Here is a 17,723-nt window from a genome sequence, read left to right as displayed (position 1 = left end):
AGTTCTATTAGCACTGCAAGCAATAAAAGAGCTGATTCTTCAAAAGGCAGCAGAACCAGTGTTTTGACCTTTCCAGCTCTTTACTCAGGAGAGGATGGGAGCACTAGGGAATGCTACCCTGCAATGTAAGCTGTGATGCTGTCTCACTCCCTTCAAAACAGATGCTCCCACCATGCTCTGTTGGCACTCAGCCTTAACACTTCTGTCTGACACTCAAGAAACAGTACACGATGACTCCCTAGAGTCTCATTCCCTTGGAACTCCAGGGAATGGGGTGCCTAGGAGGTTACCCCAAGGCTTGAGAAGTGGGAGTCCTAATGAAAACCAAACCAAAGCAAAGGCTAGTATCTACACTCATGAGCAAACACAGTATTTCCTTTTCACAATGGCATCACCTAGATGGGGAACAACCTTTCAAGTATTCACACATACGCCCTGAAAGACAAACTCAGTAGTGCTACTGAAGCTGGGTTTTTTTTCATGAACATTCCTTAAAAAAAAATTACAAATACATTTTTCACTAAATGCGGTCACTGAAACATCTCTTGAACACAAAAGTAATTTTGTTTATTCTGATTTTATCTCTACCATTACATGAAGGCTGTCATCTTCATTCTTGAGTTCTATTTTCAAGAAGTTTTAAAAACAATTAAACGCCCTCAGGCTGTGACTTCATACATGAAGGTCAAAGTGCAAAAAAGACTTTTTATGAAAACTGTCCAATTAGTCAGTTGATTCATCTAAGCTGCATAGAAATGTGGCGCTACTTTCTAACAACTAGATATCTGACAGGAAAAAGGGAAAACAAATGTACTGCCCTCTGCATCAGTCTATCTACAGCACAGCTCAAGTAAGTTATGGACGAAGGTATGGTTTTGTGTTTGCACAAGAGTAGACTGGCTACAAGTACCTGGTCCATTAACACACTCCCAAATGCTGTGTTACATAAAAATATATAACTGCATAACACAGCAGAACAAAGTTGCCACACCTGAGTTTATTAGCATTTGCTAAAATGAAGAGGTAGGCAATGAACCAGGTTACCCAACCTTCTCTGTTTACAGACATTTCTAATACAGCTCTCAGCTCCTTATCAAAATCATGTCTGCAATGTTACTGCTCTTAAAATCCTGCCTCTTGACACGCTGGGACATGGTAGAAGAAAACTGTGAATCTCCTTTAACATAACACCCCACTATTTATTGAGCATAAACTCTTTGTTAGGTACGGTCCCCAGGCCAAAGGAACAACGAGGCTCCCAGCGTCCAGTCTCACCATACACCTAAGATTACCAAGTGATCAGCTGCAGGTGATGCAGGGGCTGAAGAGGTGAAGCTCTGCTGAGAAAACCAATCGCCCTAAAAACTGAATGGAAGAAGAGTTTTCCGCTGGGTTACCTTTTTGAACTCAGCTGGCCAGTAATAACACAAAGCAGGCAGAAGAAATACAAGCCTGGAACACAGGGAGGGAAGCTGAACCATCTTGCTAGTGGATCAGCCTTAGCTATCTTGTGAAATCTCACTCTCAGAAAGCAAGGACAATTAAAATCTAACACCCATTGAAAAATGAGTACCGTCTCTTAAAGATTAATGAGAAAACTCTCAAGCTAAGTCTCAAAACAACAGGAAGACTCTCTGTATTGCTGGACTCAAGACTGTGAGGCTCTTTTGTCAGCGTAAGTTCAGTCATACTAGACATGCGGGAACACAAACATCCGACACAGATAGATAAAAGTATATTTAAACTTTCTGAGTTCACACCACTCTAGCTGCAAAACCATGCGGTGTAGATTACGCATACTTTCGTTAAACAGATTTTAGTAGCCAAGCCCCCACTCACTCATGGAGCAGCTTCTGTACGCTGATGCTTGCCCTGCCATTACATGAATTATAAAAGGGGTTCATTAAAAAAAATCCTGACTTTAAGAGAGACAGGTTATCTCGAGGTGCACATGGTGAATAGCATTCTCCTCTGGCAAAGAGCATCTGTGAACAACTGCTATTATTTGAATAAAGTTCTCTCGCAAATGTCGTTGCTGCTCAGAAAGCAAACTGTGCATGAGACAGAGATCAATGGCCAAGTCCCCACATTGCTTATACTCTATTCTGCTCTTCCAACTTCTCTGCAGCCGCATCTAGGACACCTCCAGGTGACCAATGCTGGACCTCACCAACATCACGGACAACATCACTAGGGCAGCACACGTGAAGCTGCTCCCTTATCTTCTGGGGAACTGATCAACAGAGGCAGCCTTTACTCCTTTGCAGAGTGCTGTCAGACCGTGGCACAATCGAGCGCAGGTTTACAAGGCAACACACCCAAGACCTGTAACTAAAGTTACGGTTCTCGGGCACTAAGCACCTGTAACAAAGTTCAAGTCATTACCAGAGCGATTATCCTGATCCTTGTTGAGAAGGCAGGCTGACACTTACCAAACGCCCAGGAAACTCTGGGGGGTAAAGCAGGGCTCGGCAGGTCCCTTTTACACAGGGATGGATACAGGAGGAAAGCGGCGCGCAGCCAGAGGGCTGCCACTGCAGAGCCGCCCGCCCATCCCCGGTCACTTTCACTTTCCCCCCAAAAACTGAGTCTGAGTCCGAGCAGGCACTACCTTGGCCTCGAAAAGCACAGACACGTTTTACTCAGATTCATCGAGACAGCATAAACAAACTGCGGAGAAAGAGTGCTGCCGAACATCACCGCCGCGGGAATACACCTCCCGAGGGGCTGCCTGGGCAACCAGCTGGTGCCAGGCGGAAACACTCAAAGTTGTTCTAGCGTTTCAGAGCCGCGGTGATAGCGGGGCAGCCGTGCTGCGCAACGAGATGCGGCGGGCGCGCGCGTGTGTGCGCGAGGTAAACAAAGCCCCGCCGGGCAGCCCGCAACGTCCCCACCCGCCGAGCGGCCGGGCCCGCTCCGGGCAGCACGGCCGGCACGGCACGGCCCGAACGGCACCTGCGCCCGCCACGGGGGGCGGCGGAGGCCGCGCTCGCAGGGGTCTCACCCACCTCGTCGCCCCACTTGAGCACGTCCTTGTGGCGGTCGCGCAGGGCGCGGTAGATGTGGAGGAACTGGAGGATGCCGTGCCGCCGCACGTGCTCCGCGTACCGCCGCGTCTCCTCCCAGCTCAGCGGCGAACCCTGCGACAGCAGCCCCATGCCGGCCAAGAAGGAGAGAGGGAGGCCGAGGAAGCGAGCGGAGCCGGAGCGGAGCGAGTGCGCCCGTGCGCGGTGCGCTCAGTGCCGCGGGTGCGCTCGGTGCCGCGGCGGCGGGACCGAGCCCGGCGCCGCACGTGACGGCGGCCGCGCGTCAGGCCGTGACTCAGCACTTTCCGCCGGCAGGCGCCGCCCCCGGCGCGGGGCTGAGCGCGGCCTGGCGGCCTCGCGGTGCTCTCGGCGCGGAGCCGCTGGGCAAGGAGCGAGCGAGCGGCCCCAGGGAGGCAAACCCGGCCGCCGGCAGCGACCGTGAGCGCCGCTGCTCCGAACGCCCGGCCCACGGCCCGGACACGGCAGGAGGCGCCGCTCGCCCGGGCCAGGCGACATGGCGGCGGGGAGGGTGTCCCCCGGCAGGACGGGGCGCGTCTGGTCAGGATGGAGCTCCTGAGGCAAAGGGACCCTTGTGGGGCTGAGAGTGCCAAAAGAAAAGGTCCTGATTGAAAGGCCCCAAAGCGCGGACAGCGTGCGAACGCTGCTGTGTGTTTTACAGATCAGAGCACTGGGGGAAACGTGATGCTCGGAGGGGGTGGAGTGAAATACAGAGAGGTCGCACCTCGTCCCTCATAGATCCTCCTGTGTGTCTCCGGCTGTGGAACCCACAGGTTGTGGTGTCAAACATAAGCCCAGCTCATGAAGATGTTGAAAATGAATTTGTTACTTGGGAGTTGTTATGGAGGCAATTGCTACAGCATTGTCTCAGGAAAGAGGATGTGAGGGCATGTCAAGGCTTGTATTTTACATTCGATTAAAAGTGGAAGGAAGGCCTCTTAGTGCTAAGTCTTTACTAAATGAAGAGACAGGAGGCTGAACGTCAACACGAAGGGAAAGTTTCTCACTGCTGAGAAGCAGAAATTCATTACTCCTGGACCCTCATTGCTGCATTCACAAAGCTGATCATAGGCCGCAGGAACAAGCAGGGCTGGTGTATGGTAAATCAATGCTTTGAGAATTAGTAAGGTACTTAAATTGTGATAGAGCCCACTAATGCGTGAACTGTATTAGATATTTCATTAACTGAATGCCTATACTTACAAGAACTGCTTAATTGTCTTTATTCCAGGATATGAGGTGCCTAAAAGATAGCATAAGCTCCCGAGATAATAGAATAACAAAACTAAAATGCATTTAGTGGCAGATACCAAATATGAAAGTAAAATGATGCGAAAGTATTTTAATGACATAAGTTCCTACACAAAGGGCAGCACTGACAGAACAAGCAGTAATTATTAGAATTAAAATTACAAACAATTTATAATGAGCTGGTTTTTAGGAGCTCATGATTTTTTATAAAAAAACCTCATGGTTTTGGTTGAAATTGTAGAGGCTGGCCTGATTGAAAGCAGTGCTGTTGTTGGTAGTGTAATAGATCTAGAGATGGCTGGTTGACTTAATTTGGGGGACAATAAAACAATCTGTTATTCTAGCTAAAAAAATCCCACAGCCTTTTTTATTTTTGAAACATCAAGAAACCAAAAGTCTCACACTTGGCAATGGCAGTCTGATGAGGCATATCCCTCATGTGAAAGCCAAGTTGTACTTTATTTCAGATCTAAGGGGACAAAGCCTTGCATGTTTGAGGGCAATTGCACCAAGGTTCCAGATTGGTGCCATCATGCTGCCATCCAGCCTCAGTTTTCCTACAGTTTTGAGTTAGAGCTGAAGGACCTGAGGAGTCCTGGCCTGACAAGTAACACCTGGTAGCCAGTACCTCTGTTAGCCCCTTTCTGGCTCTTGGGGCAGTGAGCCTGGGTCTGGAGCAAACCTTGTTGTATCAAATCAAAGTTAATACTGTCATCTTATGAATCTGAGCCAACCTGTCTGTATTGTTTAGGGTCCATGCTCTCAGTTCACTTGGCTGACAGCAGGAGCCCTGTGTTACTGAGAAACATTTCTGGAAGAATTGGATTATACATCCCAGCTGCGTTGAGTGTGCTGGTGTATAATGCACTGTAAACATTTCCAGCAACGTACACCAAATTTTGAAATTAAGATCAGTTTTATTATATTGCAGGCTGCTATTATGCAGTCTGTACTCTTCAGCTGACCACTAATGCTACTCTTTGACCTGCAATTCAAGAGCACATTTTCAGTGTCTTGTCTTTCTCAGTATTTAAACTCAGCTCATTTTTGTATTATTTTAGTGCCAATATCTGCTTTATTTCCAGTCCTGTGTGCTTAGTCTCGTCAACTATAGAGCTAATACATTGTTTATAACAGAAAATCAAGGTATTTTCCTTTTGCACCAGTAAAACTGATAAATATATAAACTCTTTTCTCACATTGCAATCTCTAGCATAACAGTGTAACAAGTCAGCTCTGTTTATGAAGTGTTCACCACCTTTAGCTGAAGCTTTTCCCCCCTCTAGTTCTAATGTATATGTTCTGGCAGTGTGGAGTGATCCATAGTGGAGGTCTAAGCCATTGAAAAGTTGACAGTATCACATGCTGAAATGCTCATTTGCAGATCACCTAAAATATGACTTCAAGACAAGCCACCGTTGTATGATATCTGCCCACATGCTTGATGTTGTATAATTATTTCCAGTACACTGAGTATCATGTATAATTACTTCCAGTACACTTAATATGAAAAAAATCTTTTCTGAACATACAGGTAGTACTTTGGATGATGTTATTAGTTTACTCTGTACTCATATCCCCAGCCCCAGGGCTTAACTACTTTTTCTGAACAGTCCAAAGGAGATCATTGAGGGAAAAGGCTGATGTACCTGTAATTTCTAGGTTGATCAGAGGAGAATATGTGACTTGCAACCTGCACAGCAAGGAGCTGTTTGATATATTCCTGCCTTGCTCCACAGAGGATAACTCACTTTGTGTTTTGTATAGCTGCAAAGCTATTCAAATCAGCTGCCACTAAACCTAAAGAGAGTAGCTTGGCTCTTTGAGAATATACCTGCTGGGAACGATGAAAGATATGTAGGCTCACAGGTGAGGCCACTCCTACAGAATCTTTTCTTTTACTGGATGTCATTAAAAGTAATAAGTAACAAGCAGACGTCTTGTGATGAGGCTGTTATTAGATGGAAGAAAGAAAGATTTGTTTTACTTCATGAATCATCTGCTAAAAAAATTTAAAGCAGCTTTGTTCAAGGTGATTGTTGAGCTGGCATAGCTCTATATTGTGTTATTCTCTGAGTAAAATGAAAAGACTTCAAATGAAACAACCCACTTCCAATGTTTTGAAATTATAGGTTTGATAGAAAAAAAAAGCCTTTTTTTTAAATTAAATTTTTATGTTTCCAGGTCTATAATTTATGATATGCACTTGTGTCCAGTGTAATTGACTAAGGTGAGCAGCAGATGCAATAACTGCTTCCTTTTGAGTGAGGAGGCCTCCAGGTATTTCCTGAGGCACTAGAGAGATCTGTGCTTAATCAGTTATTTCTTGATGCAGAAGGTCTTGCTAACTAGCAACTTGGATTAAATGATCTGTCTAGGGAGAGAAAGAAGTCAGGACACGGAAAAGATTGAAGTGAAAGGTCTTCTGATATATCTTCCAGTTAAAATCTTCCTGCTCTGCTTTGAGGAATATGACTTATGGGGACTTATTCCAGTCTAACTAAATATGCTTATTCCTCTCCAAGCCAACTTCTCAATTAGCGTATGAGAGACACTTGTGGCTTGTCAGTATTGCTTTAAAATTTCTTTTTCTTGCTGTTGCCTGATGAAGAATGACTGTAGTAGCATTAAGTTATGTCATGAGCCTAAGTGGTGCATTTCTAGGATGTTTTTTGGTGAATTTTTATTGATAACCATTGATTTTGAGGGTTAAGTTTTTTACTTCAGTAAGGATGAATTGTGCATTTCAGTCTATAAAGTTTCATGCATTTATGTAAAAATGAATATAATCGCATTGTTTCAGCACTTTGGTCTGTATTAGCATGTTCCTTTTGCAAGGAACTTGAATTTCTCATTTCTGAGTAGTCCACATATTCTTTTGCTATGTCTGTGGACATGACATGATTATGGTGCCTTTGCTGACTTTGGGCATATCTAATCATGCCATGAATGCTGCTGGCAGTAATAGCAGTTGTAGTGGATTATTCTGTGTGCACATTGCTGAGCTGCTCCCTCTCAGGGTGGTCTGGCATGGTGACTGATGCCTGTTGCATCCTGTTCACCTTTTTCTCCTGCCACCACCAGTTCCCTTGGAAGTCCACTCTCCTACCAGTTCAGCTGTCCCTGTGCCTAGATCTGTCCTAAAGAGGCTCTTTGATGATGTCCACAAGATACAAAGTATTCCAAAGAAAGCAAGAACTTCCAAATTATTTTCCAGTTTATTTTCTTGCCAGCATCTTCTAAGATGGAGACCCTTTATTATAAGATTATCTTTATATTCTTGTCCATAGGCTGATCTGTGTTTTTTTTTCTTGATAGATAACTGTGTGATATAAAATAAAAGAATGCCAGATGCTCAATAGCAAAGCTGAAGGCTTTACCTTCTCATCCTCTCTGCATGCCAAGTTGTTATCTTCAATGCATCACTTAATTCATTGTGAGTATCAGAAGCAGGTGAAATTCTTCTTTAGACATAAGACAGTGGCTGAGTGCAAAGTCCTTCCAAAGGTTGTGTTGATGATTAAGCTTCACAAAAGCCTGAATTCAGAGAGTGCATCTTCACAAAGTGACTGAGTTCCTTGGCTGCTTGAATTCCCACCACAGGCGGGAGTGTAGGTGTGTGCACTTTTCTTGCACACATGTATCCTCTTGAAGGACAATATGTCAGAAAGTCCTAATTCCATCATCCACATCTCCTGAAAAGAATCCACAAACCCACAAATATTAGTTGAATGTGGGTTGGAGCATTCAAAAGTTAGTTGAAAAGCAGAATAAATAAATAATAGTTTTCTCTTTAGCAGCTGTCTCGTCTTTCTTGCCACCCTCAAGCTGTAGCATATTTTTTACATAAAGTTTAGCAGCTAAGAATAAAATACTGATCCCTAGTGAAAAAAGAAAAAAGGTAGAATTCACTGCAGGCTAAGTTATAGCTCCTGGTGAGAGTAGTCAGTATTTACAAGATTGCTCATCATGGGGCTTTTGGTCAGGTAACAATGAACCAAATGTGAATTATCCCCTTGTATTTTAAAGAGCCATATCTTCAAATCTTTAATGACAAAGTTTTTTCATTTCTTCTACTTCATACTGTGTATTTGATTTTATATGGAGCATTAAGTTCTATTGAAAACGTGAAAATTACTGGAAATGCATTCCCCTTGTCTCTAGGAATTAAATTGGTTGGTCGGTCATGTTTTTAAAGAATTTAGACAGAGATGAGTGCCCAATCAAAAGAGTAAGAAGAAACCTTGGCAAAGGAGAGTATTTAGAGAGAAACTCAGCATTTGCTGTGACATACTCTTTGAAGGTTACTGTTAACACCATTCATACCTCCTAGGTGTTTCTACCAGATCAATACTTCTCAGGGTCTGTCTTCCAGAGACAAGTTACAAATGTTTTGGACACTCCGTTTCAAAGATAAATCAAACATGATACTGAAAATACCTCTTGTGAAATTTCTTTAGGTGGACTAATTGGTACCATTTTAAAAGCTGGCCTACTACTTAGAGTTACAGCACTTTGTAATATGTTGCTGTTATTTATAGCACCGCTGAGGAACTGGCAAGTGGTCTTGTGTACAGGTAGACAAGCAGAGGAGCAGAGATGTCAGAGGCTGCTTTATGAGGGATACAGAAGGCTTAATTTAAATACCTAAAATAATTATTGCTTACCTTACCTTTAGGCCCGCAGCTCTAGGGCTTGATGCAGTTGTTTTTGAGTAAGACTCTCTGTTTCCCATAAAGCCTACCATGGAATTACTGCATAAGAAACAATAGTGACAGCCTGCCAGGGATGCTGGCAGTGGAGAGTGACATGCCTGCCTGTGAGGAGAGGCAGCCTGTGGGTTGCAGAGGGCTTTGCAGGCTGGTACACAGCTTCCCTCCATGCTGTGCCCTACTGCTGTGCCCACCTTCCAGCAGGGACCCCTAGGCAGTGAACTGGGCAATGGTTTGTTAGATATGATTCTAGTCCTGTTCTCTCTCATCTAACTGCTTTCATCTGTGTAGCTAGTAGGAGCCAGCAACTGGTTAGTGGCATCCCTGCCCTGTGACAGCACTCATGAAACAGCATAATTGGTGGGCAGCAACCCTGAAAGTCATTTAACACAGAAACACCAGTGACTGAGAAGTGAAGGGGAGAGCACTGGGTCAAAGAAGACTGTTGAGAAGGTCAGGGCTGCTGAGGGAAGTGTTGGTCTGAGCTGTATTTTCCCTGGCAAACCCCTGATGTCAGGTTCAGAGACTGATGATGACCCACTTATTTCCCTGTGCAGAAGGTCAGAGGAGCTGTAGATGAAGTGTGTACTGTGTCCTCACCTCTTCTTAGACTTGTTTCCTTGGGAGGGCTGACAAACCATATTCTCCTGCCCACTCACCAGCTGATATTAAACCTATGATGATAAAGTAAGAAATATATGTAAAAAGCTTTTAAAATAGTGATACACCTTCATATAATTGAGTATATATTTCTAACCTTGCTTTGCACAAGGTTCATGTTTCAATTGCTTATATTCCCTGTTTCATCTCAAGCTCTCCAATATATATATGCATAATAATAATATATATGCATTCAGGAAGATTTTTATTTAAGTATGAGGAAATTGTTAAACCTGAGCAGGTGAGGTAAGAGTTGGAACCCAAACCGTGCTTCACATTGCCAAATTCCCCAAGGCTCCATTGTTCTAGTATTTCAGACTTAGAGAAAAGAACTGCTTGTTTTCTCTCCTATGCCTGTAAATGATTATATGCCTCACATTTCTAAGCTCTCCTAATTCTGCCAGTAACAGCAGTACAGCCTCCATGTGGTAACCGAGTTGTTCACATCCATAATTTCTTTAATCTTTGTCCAAATTTCCATTTCTGCCAAAGAATGCATCAGGCACCAAGATAAGACTCAGGGAAATGTAACCAACCCTTGCTCCAAATAACCTGTCATGAACTGTAATGTTTTATCACAAGAGCTGTACTTTGCACAGTTGTGTAAAAGAGCAACCATCTGCCTGCCAAACCTGCAGCTCTCCCAAGCTCTGTGACGCTGACACCAGCATTCCCAAGTTTTGCCTTTTGGATTAGCTGCTGCCAGCTGGTTCTTTCCAAAGCCATGGCTGTTGGATAGCAGCACCAAGGCAGCATTGTTGGGTTTGTGCCCTGCATGGATCCATGCTTGGTAAAAAGAGGCAGAGAAGGCTGCAAGGTTCCCTCAGTGCAGGGTGTTGGGGGCATACAGCAGCAGAGCAAGAAGGAAGAACAGCAGATACAGATTCAAAAGATTCCATGCTTAAAATAATTCAGTCTAATGCTGGTTATAACCTTCCTTTTAGTGTACATATGTGTGCAGGTTTTGGTCAGATGGATCACCCCCTGAGAAACCTTTGTTCTTCTCAAATTTCTCATTACTCCCGTCTGCTTTAATCTTCTTTTTCATAAGAGCTGCGTAATTCTGTGGCACTCCACCAAGGAAATGGCTCTAACTATATCATGAAAGGGTTGTTCAAAATCCCAAGTAGAAACCTGTGTATTACTACATGTAACAGAAGATTGAATTTATTAATAAGCCTAAACATGTTCCAGGCATCTTGAGTAAAACACACTGTTAGCTAGCTCAGTAAATACTAGTGAGGCTGAACTGCCAATTTGCAAATAGACTGGCTATATCAAGAAAGATGACATTGGCCTTCCATTGAATAGTTCAAGTATTTGAATAATTTTACATTCCATTTTTATCCTTCTTTGGCAGCTTGAATTTCTGGATAGAGCTTCAGGTACTGAAAGATGGATGGAATATAAGCTGAATAGATCTGCTTTTTCCCAGTGAGAAACCGAGTTACATGAGGGAACAGCTCCCAGGTGCTGTCTCACTGCTGCTTCCACATGCTGCATAAACACCACTATTGGAAGTAGCTGTGGATCATGGGCTGCAGGGTCTTTGGTGGTGTTACCACATTTGTTTTTCAGCCTTTGTTGCAGAAAGAAAGATGCAGTCCTAAATGACCCAGGAGGTTGTTGAGAGGTAAGGGATAGATTCTCAGAGATGCTACAGCTAAACAGATATGCAGCTCTCAAGGGACAGCTAAGTGCTTTGGAAACACCTCAGTAGATACTAGTCAACATTTTAGGCATCTAAACATATTGAAAAGGTAGCTTTCTCTTGGAGTTCTTCATGTTCACCTTATCACATTATTGCTCACTCCTTTGAGCTAGGCTATATAATTACTGTCAGGCTGCAGATGGCTATTAGGAGAAGCCTGCAGGACCCATAACAAAGAATTAAAGTGTCTGCAGCAAAGCTGCACAGGTAAAGTTACATGTTTGAGCTTGAGATTGTCTAACAGCTCATTTCCATATAAAGAGGTTCTGTGCCCTTCTCCCTGTCCTCCTTCTGCCTTGGCCTACCTCCCCTTACATGCACTGGCTTGTATTTTCTGACCCTACACCAAGCCAATTCTAATTACTGGAATTGAGAAGAATATTAAACTGGAAAAAAGGTGAATTGTTCGTGGTAGCATATGGAGTTGACTCAAAGCATGAATGTACTGATGAGCTATTAAGCTAATGCAAAGGCTGTGACTGGATCTGGGTCAAGGGAAAGGAAGAGGAGAAAAATTAAACAAGAAACTTTATAGCAATGGAAATCTGGTTAATGTTCTTTGTGGTAAAGTGCCACTACTACTCAATAACAAATGGCCAAATTCTGTTCATGCACTGTTCAGCATCATCCTGCATATACATGTAATCTTTGTTTGTCATTATGGTTTTGTCTTTCACAGCATGGGTATAAGTGGATAAAGCTGGGACTGCAATATGGCAGATCAGTAAGCCACCAGCAACAAGGCTTTGCTTGAGGGAGGGTGGTCAATAGTAGTGGCATATTTTGTAAGCTTGCCCCTCAGCTCTGTCCAGGAAATTATAATCTCTCTTGCCAGCTGGATGGGACTAAGGTAGGCTTTCTTTCTCTATTTTTTTCCCCCTCGTTTTTTAGCTGTTTTTTTTTTCCTATCATATATTCTGGAAACAGATCAGCTTTTCATCTTCCTCTCAAAAATCTGTAGAAAAGCAAGTCAGCAAATAAGTAAATGGCAATGAAACATACTGCCCATGAAAGATTTGGCATAATTCAGTTGGAGGAGATGGAGGAAAGTTAATGATTGGCAGCAACTAGTAATCACTCCAGCATTTCAAAGTTTTTTTCCAGATTAACTGAAGACATTTTCTGTTTTTGTTGAAGTGAAAGACAATATTTCCATTGGCTGCAGTTGGGGAGGTTTTAATCCCTTAAGTTTTGAACCATCCTGCTTTTCAATCTAAAATAATAAAATATGATATTCTTTCAAAACTGGGTCAGTTATCTGATGTGTGGATTCAGCATTCATTTTGCCACTTACCTGATTATATCCTCATTCTTCTACTGAGGTTAGTTGAAAAGAAAGGGCACCTCCCAAGCTATCCTCCCTTGAAATGTCATCTGAGGCTTTCTTGTTCACTTTTTAAGCTCTGTGGGAAGTACAGCTTCAGCCTTCTTATAAACAAAACACAGCAAGAACCTGTCTTCCTCACGCAACAGTGTCTTGGGGTGAACATAGCAATGACTCACTGTTGCCTCTGGCACCCTGCTTTGGCTGGCCAGGTGCAGTGCCAGGAACATGGGAGCATCAGCTGCATGGCAGCACAAGGGCAATTCATGTCAAAACACAGACAGCCTCACATGCTGGGGAACAAGGCAGATGCCTGGGCATAAACTGCAGAGGATGTCTAGGACATCCACACAGGGCTGATGGTACAACACAGGACTTACTGGACCTCCTTGGTGCCTGGAGGCTGGATGGGATATGCCAGGCACTCCAGAGGGCATCAACGTGTGCAAACCTGCATCTTTATTGAAAGTTCCCCTAGAGCTAGTGTGTTAAGAAATCATGGGTGAAAGAGCTAACCCACACAGAGAATGTACTCCCTGGTTTTCTTTAATGTATTGTCTTCTGAAACCTTTACATGGATTATGGTTTCCACTTCTTTTTTAACAAATGGGCTATTTGTGCTGCTTTTTTTTTTTCTTTGGCATAGCATATTGGACCTCTTGGCAACCTGAAGGTCAAAGTTCCCATGTTGCAGTTGCCAATGCCTTACAGGCAACTCTCAGCCCAGCTTCTCATGTTTTGTCTCCTGGAAAACTGGATGAATGGTCCATGTTCAAATGGACAGATTAACCAAAACTCAAGAAAAAATATGTCCTTCAGGTGGACAGATTTCCTTTGAAGAAAGGAGTTCTTTTCTTCTTTGTCTATGCATGTAGGCATTGGATACAGTGGTCTGTCCTGGCATAGATCAGAAGGAATTTCAAGCTTTCAACTTCGTATTTCCCTATGATACCTTCAGGTAGTCTCTGTAGTCTGTACTGTGCAAACATATCCTACAGTCAGTCAGCCTGAGGACATTGGTGTAACTGTGCTCAGTGAGAGTAAAAAATGTGTATTTTCTGGGGTTGAGCTGAAATATGCTGCTTCCTGAAATGTCAGCTTTTAGGGTTGAGTGGAGAACTTTCAACAAGGGTAGGAGTACTGCCACAGTAAATGCAGCTGGACATGGCTATCTCACACAGCCTGGGAAACCAAGATGTGAAAACTGTTTTCACAGCTTGTTTAGTCTGCAATTTTTAGTTTACTATCTTGGATTACTGAGTCATAGAACACAGTTGCAGTTGAGTTGAACTTTGAGAATAATTATATAAAATATTACATTTTTAATTTCCTATTCAGAGCTGTACTGGGAGTGACTTCAGTAAACAAAAGAGAGTGTAGAAGATCAATGTTAATAAAAATCCTGCCTAGAATCTCATTAAGAAATCTCATCTGTTCCTGTGTACTGAATGAAGTAGAGATCTCTTGAAAGAAGCACGAAGCAGTTGTTTCATTAAAGAAGTGTATCGTAATATGTTCACAACAGGATGTCACTTTAGGCAAGCTTAATTCTGGCATTTCATGACATTAAAGGTATTGACTTTGCAATAACAATTTTCTTTCAGTTCAGGGCCATTTTTGCTTGGGTGATGTGTGTGAATAACCTCATAGTTTCACAAAATTGGGAAGGTGAAAATGCAGGCCTCCTATGAATACACCACTCATGTTGTCATTTATGCATTCCTCAGCAAGTTAAGATGCTTTTGATTTATAACACATCCTCTGCCCTTTGAACTGCACTCGGAGACAGGCTGCCTTTCCCAGGGAGTCAATGCCAAAAGGATGCTAAGACATCTGTGTTCTCATTGCCTTTGACACATTATATGCTGATAAATGAAACTTGCTTATTCCCAGCTCCAGAAGAAGCTGACATGAACTGAGCACAGAACTGCACAGAATTTGCTTTTCATAATTTCTCTGTGATAAGTATGTGTCTTGTGCTGATCCATTGGCTCCATGTGGTGATCCTTGCCTTGGAGCCTTCTCAAGAGCATAAGGCTGGCCCAGGCAGAGCAGCCACAGCGTTGCTGTGTGGGGATGGCACATCTGCCAGTCCCTGCTTGGTTCATAAACCTCCACAGACTGGAGGAGCAGGGCCCCCTCAGCACTTCCAACCCATATGTGTTGTATCCTTGGAATCTGTGGAGTTTCTCATATCATTCAACCCTCACCTGTCCAAATGGGAAATTCTTCATCAAATTCATAGTTACCAAAGAGCTTCCCCAAGAAACCAATTGTAGACTTGTCAACCTAGGAAACAGCATGTTTCCCACCTGGTCATGCTCTCAACAGTGACTGAGCTCCTCCATAAAGAAGATGAATTTTATGTCTTTTCTTGTTCTCAGTAATAACAACTGTTTTTGTCAGCATTTTCTAAGGAGAGGCACTCTTAGTGATACCAAGAGTGAAAATTTTCAGCTGTATGGAAGTCTTGCAAAGTCAAATGAAGGACTTCAGGTGAGAACCACTTTTTCCTGCAACCATCAATGCTGGATTTGTATATGGTACCAATCAGAAAACATCCTTTTGAAATATGAAGAGGTTTAAAGTAGTTGCTGCAACTTTGAAATGCAACATTGCTATTTGTGGGAGTGGTACCAAAAGTAAATGTAATTACCAAAAATACACAGAAATATTTAGTTGCTGTTCAGCAAGCACTGAAATAGAGGAGGTCCCCTGGATCAAGCTGTATGTTAATTAGTGACCCATCACTAGGGTCTTTGCTTCTGAGAGTTTAACACTACTGTTTTATAACAAACCCGTAAGATGCTGCATTTTGGCTTCTAAAAATGAAGTTGCATAAAACTGACTTCTTTGTGTGTTGAGAAACCAAGTCAGGGTTGTGGAGCACCTCTGCATCTGCACACTAGCCCATAGTAGGGATTTTGCAGGCTAGATACAGGATTGGAGAAAGAGGCATGTGGAAAATACTGACCACGTTCCCTGCTCCCTCTGTCAACCTGAACAATTCCATCTGAACTAAATAGCTGTTTTCATGCTCTCTGCTAAATTCTCTGCTCTCTGCTTAGATCTTAGGCTGCTTGGAGTTGAAAACAATTAAAATTTGTGGATGTGTTTCTTTGTATTGTTGTTTGGCCATACTATGGTTATATATAATCAATATGGAGTGTTTTCCATGATAAGTTACATCAATACATGGCAGAAGCATTATGAAAATCAGGTTTCTGGTTCCTTGGTAGTCAGGAATTTTGGACTCAATATGACGCTGTTTGAAATCATCTAAAAGGATCAAATATTCTGTAAGAAAATAAATGAACAAATCATTTTATCAATTAATTTTGGTTTTCTGTTGATGTATCACCAAATGAATCCAGAAAGATAAGGAATTATTTTTTCAGAGAAAATGAATCAATTTTTTATCTTCAGAAAAGTTTGGTTGGTGTCTATCCTTGAGTAATATCATGTTATTTCTCTGAGCTAATAAAAAAGACTGGTGACTCAGCTTCTCTAGCTTATAATTCAATCTCAGGTGAAAAGTTTGAATAGCATGTCAATATTTCATCTTAATGTTAATATTATTATCTTCAGGAGAGACCAAAGGCAGCCTTCTGGAATGCAAAAAAAATTAAATACATTTGGCCATAATTATTTTTAAGTCTCTGTTTTTTTTTTTCCCAGGTGGCACCTGTTATTCTAAATGACTTTAATTCCTCATTTGGATTGACAGATCAAATTTGCCATAAACTCTGCCACTTTCCACTAAAACGGGTAGGAAACATACTAAAACAGAAAAACGGATAATTACAGTAAGAAGTATTTTCTCTTCTGGCTGGTGAGTTGGTTTATTTTACTCTTTAGCACAATCAATTATTTCCAAAACTTCAAGTGAAAAATGCAGATGTAAACAGAATTTTGCTCCTCCACATAGTATAGCTTGTGGAGGAATCCCAGGACATATAGTTTCAGGAATTAAAGTCAGGTACTTTCTTTTTAATTGCACCTCAAAGTTATGGGGAGAAGGGGTGTGCACAGAGAGAGGAGGCAGCCTCAAAGTATTTGTGGGGAGGTCACTGTGCAGCAGCAACATTTTCCATGAGTTCAGCAATACACGGTCAGACTGGTTCAGGAGCCCTCTTGGAGGAAGAGCACCTTGTCTGGGTCTCTCTTACCTGTGTCAATGAGCAACATCACACGTGTCATGGTCTGATACAGCTCAAACCTCCTAATTCTTTATGCAAAGGGGAGAACAAGAGTTTGTCAAGTTGCTTAGTCGCTAGTAAATAGAAACATAATTAGAATAATAACACGAAAAGCTCTATATACTGTGTCCTGAGGGTTGCCAAGAGGCTCCCATGCAATGCAGGCAGCTGACTGATTCATTTAGCTTTTCACAAACCTAGTGACTTGTCTGAAGCGAGCTTTCAGAGCTTCCTCTCCTGGCACTTCCAGCTTGCATTCCAGTTCTAACAACAGCTGCTCTTTGTGGGCTGTATGACTTGTGTGGCCCAGTTGCAGAAGCAGATGTGCCCTCCACATTCATGGAGAGAAGGCTGAAAAGGATTGCTCTGCTAGGGCTGAGAAGTTGGCTGAGGGATAGGAATTGTATTTTTAAGCTAACATATGCCAGAATTGGTGCTAAAAGATATAGTGGTGCCTCCCTCCTGCTCATTCCTGCCCTTTCCCTTGAGTTTGCACAAGCCTGGTCTGAACAACAAAGGAATTAATCCAGTTGAAGTCTCATCCAATGGGAACAAAACCACAGCTGTAATCTGGCTTGGGGCTGTGATGTGGTTTCCATCCAGCCATGGGGACATGTGTGCCCACAGGAGGCAGAGCTGGAGGGGAGGGAGAGAACTGTCTCTCAGGGAACCAGGGAAGAGGATGCAGGGTGGTCTCTGGGAGCTTGTGCTTCCTCACACAGGGTGAGGTTACATGGGATGGCCGAGCTTGGGGGTGGCTGTTAACCTGGGGACAGTGACACTGACCTCCAGCAGAACTCTGTGAGCCTTTGTGAAAATTTT

At 43.0% G+C, this 17,723-nt stretch overlaps 1 protein-coding gene across 2 annotated transcripts in view; it reads right to left on the bottom strand.

Annotated features, from left to right (window-relative positions):
• Window positions 1–3,334, bottom strand: part of GCLC (glutamate-cysteine ligase catalytic subunit) — a 35,159-nt gene extending 31,825 nt beyond the window's left edge. Inside the window, exon 1 of one of the 2 annotated variants that reach the window (XM_014869484.2) lies at window positions 3,009–3,334. In XM_014869484.2, the coding sequence (XP_014724970.1) occupies window positions 3,009–3,158 (150 nt within the window). In that variant the 5' untranslated portion in view covers window positions 3,159–3,334. The remainder of the gene's footprint in view (window positions 1–3,008) is intronic. The other variant, XM_014869483.2, reaches the window with a different exon arrangement.
• Window positions 3,335–17,723: the final 14,389 nt, after the last annotated feature.

The sequence above is a fragment of the Sturnus vulgaris genome, chromosome 3, assembly GCF_052056855.1.
Source record: "Sturnus vulgaris isolate bStuVul1 chromosome 3, bStuVul1.hap1, whole genome shotgun sequence".
NCBI lineage: Eukaryota > Metazoa > Chordata > Aves > Passeriformes > Sturnidae > Sturnus > Sturnus vulgaris.
Note: the sequence above shows the minus strand (reverse complement) of the source record. Positions and strands in the feature narration are given on the sequence as shown.